The 8,458-nt window shown below is 47.8% G+C and overlaps 1 protein-coding gene across 1 annotated transcript; it reads right to left on the reverse strand.

Annotated features, from left to right (window-relative positions):
- Positions 1 to 3,126: 3,126 nt before the first annotated feature.
- Positions 3,127 to 6,161, reverse strand: LOC125554549. Its single transcript, XM_048718073.1, has 8 exons — positions 6,026 to 6,161; positions 5,576 to 5,645; positions 5,372 to 5,485; positions 4,865 to 5,140; positions 4,527 to 4,778; positions 4,230 to 4,270; positions 3,832 to 4,009; positions 3,127 to 3,321 (listed from the first exon to the last, which is right to left on the reverse strand). Exons 2-8 carry the CDS (start codon positions 5,642 to 5,644, stop codon positions 3,127 to 3,129), a joined length of 1,125 nt encoding a protein of 374 aa, XP_048574030.1. The 5' UTR covers position 5,645; positions 6,026 to 6,161.
- Between the last annotated feature and the right edge of the window lie 2,297 nt (positions 6,162 to 8,458).

Genomic DNA, 8,458 nt, shown 5'->3' on the forward strand with positions numbered 1-8,458 from the left:
TTGCTTGCTATGTGTCGTGAACTACTATCTCTCCTCATCGGAATATGTGTGCATGTGCCAAAAAATTTGCTAAGTACAGGTGCAACGCCTAGCTCTGGGGCGTTGCACTGTACAGTGTGGCGCCTCGAAGCTAGGCGCTGCAGCGGCTGTAGGTTGCAAACACTTTGTTTGCTCTCTGTTTAGCTCAGCCAGGAGTGCAGCGCCTCAACGCTAGGCGTCACACTGTATAGTGCAGCGCCTGGCGCTGAGGCGTTGCACTCTTGGGCTGAGCTAAACAGAGAGCAAACATTCTGTTTGCAACCTACAGCCGTTGCAGCGCCTAGCACCGAGGCGCCACACTGTACAATGCAACGCCTAACTGCCGGGCGTTGCACTGTACAGTGTGGCGCCTCCGCGCTAGGCGCTGTAGCGGCTGTAGCTTGCAAACAAAGTAATTGCTCTCTGCTTAGCTCAGCCCAGGTGTGCAATGCCTCAGGGCTAGGCGCTCCACTATACAGTGTGACGCCTAGCCCTGAGGCGTTCCACCCTTGGGCTGAGCTAAGCAGAGAGCAAGGCGTTGCACTGTACAGTGTGGCGCCTCCACGCTAGGCGCTGCAGCGGCTGTAGCTTGCAATCTGTCACGCCCCAAGACCGGGCCTAGCCGAGACAGCCGCCGCGCGCCTATAGACCAGAGGCCTATAGTCACGCAAGGCATGATAAAGCAGGCATTAACCAATAGTGGATCACAAAAGCTCATATATTAACTATACAAATTCCTTTACATTTACAGATAGCCAAAATAAATGATATTCTCTAGTCGTTTCCCACCCATTGGTCCAACCTATTCTTCGACGACATCTTCTCGGCATGCTTAAGTTACATTGTCTGCATCTAGAAAACAACAGAGAAAGTAAGGGTGAGTACGACAAGTCATACTCAGCAAGTAGGTACTTCACTATTCAACAAGAGTAGAATTTAAGGATATTGATACAGTAACAACGGGTTGACTGTATCTAAAGGAGCATAAATAACGTGACAAATTGCTAGGGCCAATTTCATTGGAAATAGGTAAAAGAACATCATAACCGGATATAATGAAAATGGACCAAGAAATTATTGGCATTATACATGACCGCAAGCTTCCCAACCCGGGAGTCACAGGGGTGAAATTTCACACTTTTACGCTCTTAAGAGGGGTACTTCGACGTCGACAGCCTCGACTAGAACCACACAGGTTCTAGAAAAGCAGAGCTCTTGTATCCACTAAGACCCGGACGCCTGGACCTACTGATGTTGGTCGCTCCTACGGATCCATCACCGACACGTTCCTGAACAAGGTCCGTCCTTAGCGGAGAACTCAGACAGTCCCATACCTGAACTGTGACCGGTACAATATGTTTGCCGTCGCGACACCAATATAGATGGATGTATGTTTGAATCAATGATAGGATCATTGAAATATTAGTCAAAGACAATACACTCATGACTTTTCATAAGTTCCTCCAAAATACTCCGATTCCGTCAACAAATGGATTATGAGGAAAACACATCCCTCTCTCAAGGATCAACACAGGATCAACAAGGATCAACAAGGATCAACAAGGATCAAGGTGCGATAATATTACTAGATAATCAAGGAAGACAACAATAAGGCGAGATCAGGGAGTTTAGCAAAGCAGCTACTTGCCTAGGTATTAGAAATTATTCTTCATGGCATCAGATAAATATTTCCTCCGATCGACCGCCGGTATATAACGCCGCATCAGTTATCATAGTATATTTATGTTCTACACATAGCATATACAGCGTGATTATCCCTTCTATGCAGTGGATGCAACATCTCCTCCTCGCTCTGCCCTCTCATCTGAACTCAGGTTCTATGCGTCTCTCTCCTTCTCCCAATAGTGTGTGAGGTGCGAAGTGAGCAGCAGCGGCAAACAACTATATATAGGGAGCGAGCACAACCTAAGCACACTCAAATATCTAGCCGCAGTGACCCTTTGGCCCTTGACCCTTCAGGTTGACCTTTTGAGTTGGTAAAAAGTCACTAGCCGACGCCCCTTCCAGTGAAGAAATACAACTGGCCCTTGAACCTGACCATGTAGCAATTCCACGTAGATGGCTCGAGCTTCCTAGCCATTCCTATGCTGCCAGCGCATGTATGCATGTGTCCATGCAGATAAATATCTTCCGACTATCACATCTCCCTTGGCCAAACATAACACAACTCCATTGATGTGAAGCCACGTCGCCTCTCTCATGCATAGGATTTTACTTAGCTTGTAAGGATAGTACATACGTGTGCATTCTCATCATTACATGCATGCACATCTTCTAGTATTTGGCCATCTTCTCATTACTAGCTAGCCTGTACTATTCACTAATTTGTATTACTTTGCATGCTAATGCCATAACGTGAGTGCATAGATGCTAGTCTATGTGCACATATACATACTTACTTAGTGTGTAATTATATCCATCTAATATTTTATGCATGCAAAAATGACAGTTCTATTTTAATCGCTTGAATCAATAATCTAGCATATCTTATTTGCTCAAATATTTTATGTTAAACAGATAATAGAAATTTAATTACTCACCTTAATTTAAATTAATAACCAAAAAATATGGGTTATTACACAAACAGAATGTTTGCTCTCTACTTAGCTCAGCCCAAGGGTGCAACGCCTCAGCGCTAGGCGCTGCACTATACAGTGTGACGCCTCCAAGCTAGGCGCTGCAGCGGCTGTAGCTTGTAAACTTGGTCATTATCAGGTACATTGCAACATTTCCTAGAATAAGCAGTCAGAAACTTTGCTAAGACAACAAGAATAGTCACAGTTGAACATTATTAAGACAACAAGTGCAACATAGAGGATCAAGTTCAACACTGCTAAGACGTCAACTCCAAGTTCAACATAACTAAGACATAGAAAGAGGATCAAGTTCAACATAGAGCTACCACAACTCCAAGTTCACCGACATAACAACTCCAAGTTCACCGACATTACAAATAAAGGACGATGGCTGGTTCCTAAGAAGAGCTAGTTACAAATAGAGCTAGTTCATTGAGCGCTTTTTGGCTGCTCCCCCCCCCCTCTTGCTGGCTAACTTCTTCACCTTCCTAGGAAGAGGAACACGCTCCTGCTACGGCTCCGGTTCCTCCACGTCATCGACATCGTCATCCAAATAGTCATCCAAAGCCGACATCCGCGAGGTGCCGACCGTCCTTTTGCCTCTTTGGGTGAAGTCTTCAGGTGTGTACTTGTTGATTCCCATCCTAGGCTTTAGCCTGTATGCAGACCTAACCTGGTACGTCCCCAAGGTCATATCATCAGCAACCTATGCATCAACAGAAGATATGGAAAGACCGTGTGTGAGGATATAGTTAGCAATGCATCAACAATTGGATATACATGCTCATGCCATACCTCTTGGGTGACCACACCCACATCCTCATCCTCCAAATGATCACCATGGCTCTGGCCCGAAGCGGGATCTGATGGTGTCGCCGACCTAGACCGTTCTGTTGATACATACTCGGGGTCACGACAACCAAAAAGGTTTGATAGCTGCCTTAACTTTTGGCCCTGGCGTTGCAACATGTACAAGTGAATGAGACATCGAACATAGAAACACATGTTAAGTGCTAGTTTGAAGGAGATGTGAACCTTGATGAATGCTCGAAGTGCACCTTCTCCATCGCTTTTGCCAGCCGGGGTTGTTTCAAGAATAGTCTCGGTCTCATCAGCTGCTTTCTTGATCTGGGCACGCTATGAACAGAAATGGTATTAACGTGTTAGGCAAGCGAAGATGTGAATAGTGTGAATGAAAAGCAAAGAGAGAAAATACCACAAAGTTCATCATTGGAGCTGAAGGGATCACTGAGTTGCCTTTCCTGACTAATGCGTTGTACTGGTGTTGGGCTACCTCATCAAAAACAGTGGGTTCTTCCAAAATCTCCTCAGCATACGCCGGCTTGCATACCTCCACACGGGTACTTGCAAGAAACCATATGAGATAGTTGTTGAACACTACAGGGCAGTGCTCACGAAGCTGGACTCCTTTTCCAGCCCTAGCTTTCTCCACACTAAGCGCAAACTGTACGACATACTTTCTGTGATGCTTGTCCCAATCCTTAATCTTCCGCTGCCTTTTCCTATCCAACCTGCAAGTTAGAAACATAATATTAGTAGCATCGAAACCGCCGAGAAGCTGCTAAGTACTCAAGGTTAATTATATCTTACGCATGTAGCAACTTGTCCGTGTCCTCCCACTCCGGCGGATGTGCCTGGAACAAACCAAACTGACGGCGCACTCGATGTGGGAGGTGAAGCTCAACCGCCCAGTTGCATATGAGTGGGCACCGCATACACCAGAGATCCCTATCCCTAGTGCACATCGGATTCAGCCTAAACTCTAAAGGGTTACCAAAACTATCTCCTGTTCCATACGGCTCCCATATCACCTGCAAAATGGGATAGAATGCAAAATTGATATCGACTTGCAATAGAAGCATCATAATCATTTATGCAATGTCAATTCACCTGCTCAGGCGTGATCGCGTCAAGCTCGCTCTGGTACAACTTGTACATGACCGAGGGATCATCTGTCGTCTCATTTAACACATCCCACTTGTAAGCCCAAGTGGGTAGTCGTAGTAGGTTGCCTTTGTCGTCCCAATCATCGTACTTCACCTTCTTCGGACATCCAACTGGCAAATGCTCCCAGCTCCATATGGAAAGTGCGAGCAAACAACCACCAATACCTCCAGATGACCTACAACAGGCTTCGTCCAACTGCACATTAAAGAGAACATGATTCAGTTAAGAGCAAGATCGCATTCATAATGTACCAATGAAGTGAAAAGGAAACAACTTCATACCTGTCTATACAAGTAAGCCAGTGTCGCCGAACCCCAACTCCATTTGCTATCGAAGACGGTCAACGCCTTCAGCCACATCCATGGAGCATTCTTGCCTGTGCCATCAGCAAACATAGTCCTGGATATCACATACCACATGTAGACACGAGCATATGTCTTGACCGTGTCCTCATCAGCTTCCGGTGGGCAAGTACCAAAGTGCTCAGTAATCCACATGAAAGTAGCACCGGCTGCGACTCTTTCCTTCTTCTTGTCTTCTGCTGCTGGTTCCGGAGGCTCTGGAGGAACCATACCGATAAGGGCATGCATCTGCGCGCGCCACCCATCGGAATCGGTGCTCATACATAGAGGATTCCCATCGATAGGAAGACCGGTGATCATAGCAATATCCTGGAGCGTCATGGTCATCTCCTCGGTCCGTAGATGGAAATTATGTGTCTCCGGCCGCCAATGATCAATAAGCACGGTGAGTGCTGGAGCATTGTTGGGTGGCATTGACCGTCTGACCATATGAATGAAAGGGAGAAGTCCTGTCTCCCTTACATACGGTGTGTATCGCTCATCATAGCGCATCCACCCAAGGGTGACCCCGTGAGAACGAAGCTTCAAAGGTGCAAGCGCCTACAAACAAACAATTCATAACATTACATATGGGGCATTTGTGTTTGAAATAAATACGAAATTTATAAAACAGGCCACTTTCATTATTACCCGCTGCTCCACCGCCATAGCGTACGACCGGTGTTGTTTGTCCCAGTGATCATCGAGAAGCCAAACCATCCTAACAATTTTGAAAGAAAGCTTTCTTGTCAACACGATTATCTTTTGAATACAAATAAACTAAAGTACGCCTACTAGATGCAACCGTACCAATCTATGTATCCAACCATATCAAATCAAACAAAACTAAAAACTAGGATTTCACAAATAACTAGGCCTACTTCATACAAATAACTTTTCCATAAACTATGCCTACTTCATACAAATAACTCTTCCATAAACTAAACTAGGGTTCCACAAATCAAACAAACAAGGGTTGTAATACATGCAAAGTTCTAATACATGCAAGATTCAAATCTAATCTAATCAAACAAGGATTCCCCAAATCTTCAAAATATCATATTTTCTATGGATAGAAAGAAGGGGATCGGAGGAGAGTACCTTCTAGGATGGATTGGTGAAGAAATGCACGGACCAAATCGTCGGATCTGAAGGATTTGGGAGAGGGGATTGAGAGGGGGAGAGGAGCAAGCCGCCGGCGCGCCTGTTCTGTAACTCCTGGAACGAATGGGTGGGGTGGGGGAGGGGGAGGGGGCGGCTGGCATCTAAGTCACAATGCAGCGCCTACGGGCCGGGCACTGCACATTACATGTGTGGCGCCTAGCTCGGAGGCGCTGCACTACTGGGTGCGGGCCCAAGGGCTGCCACGGTGGACAGGCGTGCAACGCCCCAGGGCTGGGCATTGCACCCTAGAGTGTGGCGCCTGCGTGGCGGGCGCTACACAAAAGGGCCAGTGCTGTGAAATAGTTTTATGGGTGGTTCATTCCGTGAATTGATTTCGTCCCAAGGTCAAAATTGTCAAATTTGCCGATGCGAGTGCTCGTCATGGCCATCGTCCTCATCGGCCTCCCATGGGGCGCGGTCTACGTGCCCGCGGGCCGCGGTGACGCTGAGGCCATGCAAGCCATCGCCAAGTCCATCGGGTGGGCCGTCCCCTCATCCGACCCGTGCGACGGCACCTGGATGGGCGTGAGCTGCAACGAGATCGGCCGCGTCACCTCCATCGTCGTCACCCACGCCGGCCTCCACGGTGTTCTCAACGGATCCGACCTAGGCAAGCTCACGTTCCTGTCCAACCTCGACCTCAGCTTCAACGGCCTTATCGGCCACCTCCCGCTCCTGCCGACGCCTCACCGGCACCTCCGCAACATCGATCTCAGCTCCAACTCCTTGACAAGAATCCTCGGCGGCTTCTTTGCCGCCCTGCCGGCCCTCGAGGCGATCGCGCTCGACAACAACGACATGCTACTATTGTGGGATCAGCGGGACCTTGTCACCTGCTCCGCCCTACGTAGCTTCTCCGCCAACAACGCCTCCGTATATGACAACTTCCCCAATTTCTTCGGCGACGTCGCCTTGTTCCCCGCCCTCGCGAGGAACAGGATGTCTGGGGCCGTCAGCACCGGTTTCGGCGCTAACAGCAATATCAAGTACCTAGATGTCGGTGGCCAGCACAACGACCGAGATAAGATCACCGGCCGCCTCGACTTGTTCATCCCCGACATGGTCAACCTTGTGGAGGCTCACTTGGATCACAGCGGCTTCTTCGGGCCCCTCCCAGACGTTACCAAGCTTGTCAACCTCCGCGTCTTCGATGCATCCTACAACGACCTCTGTGGACACCCCAAGTTCGCCCCCGGGACGGCGGTCACCCTTGATGGAAATCCCAATGTCGGATTTGCATGCTAGCTAGTACTCGTAATTAATTAATGTTTCATCATATCATGCATGCATGTACTCTACTACTCGCACACGTACGGGCCGGTTATTATCAATAATCGTCGTAACACACTCTTGTCTATTCCAGGCATGTTTAAATTTATAACTCGCAAAACGTCTTACATTATGAGACGGAAGGAGTATGTGATTGCGTGGGTAGTTTGTCTGGTCCTCATCCGTCGCAATGGTTGGACGTATATCTACGCTACTATTATGTCATTTCGTTTCGTATCGTTAGTCCACCCTAGGACGTCGTACTCCAGCACCCGCCAACGGCTCACCAACAGCGGCAGCCAGTCGCTGACGAGCCGAAAAGGCGTGACTACTCTTGATTCACCGATGAGGTGGTTGGCGTCGTGTCGGTAAGCTGAGCTGTCAAGGACACACGAGGTTTTTATTTTTTTGAACAAAATGAAGTTGGTTCGTGTTTCCCCATCGCAACGAGCACCAATTTGGTTTGAGCTGTCGGTGCAAAGCAAACCTGGTCATTTGGGCCGTGCAGGCCGGCTTACCATGCCAGCATGGCACGACGTGAAATTGCCACCAAAGGGGTAAACGGGATGTGTCTGCACGGAAGGGGGGTAAACTGGCCGTGCCTGGCACGCCAGGGGACGTGTTTGGGCCATGAGGTTGGGCACGTGGGTCGGCATGACACAACCTGTTTACATTTATCTTTATCTATAATTTCTAATACTAAAGCGACTATCGCTTCTGATCGTCCGTCATCAAAATTGCCCTCTAAGTTGACAAGAAGAAATCCAAAAGAAATTAAGAAAAATAATAAACTCGCTGTGCCTAAGATGGAAAGGGATTATACAAGAAGCCGGTCCATATACGATCAAAACTTATGGTCATGTTGGTAAGGCGCAAAAATACCAATTAATATTTTTCATGTGTTTTACTTTTCTGTTATTTGAAATTTTGTGTAATTTTTAAAAATTCTTCATGAAGTTGGTTTGTGTTTCCCACCATTGCAACGAGCACCAATTTTGCCTGAGCAGTAGGTGCAACGCAAACCTAGCCATTTAGGTCGTGCAAACCGGGCCGGCCTGTTACCACACTAGCATGGCGCGACGTGAAATTGGCACGGCACGG

The sequence above is a fragment of the Triticum urartu genome, chromosome 4 (assembly GCF_003073215.2).
Source record: "Triticum urartu cultivar G1812 chromosome 4, Tu2.1, whole genome shotgun sequence".
Lineage (NCBI taxonomy): Eukaryota > Viridiplantae > Streptophyta > Magnoliopsida > Poales > Poaceae > Triticum > Triticum urartu.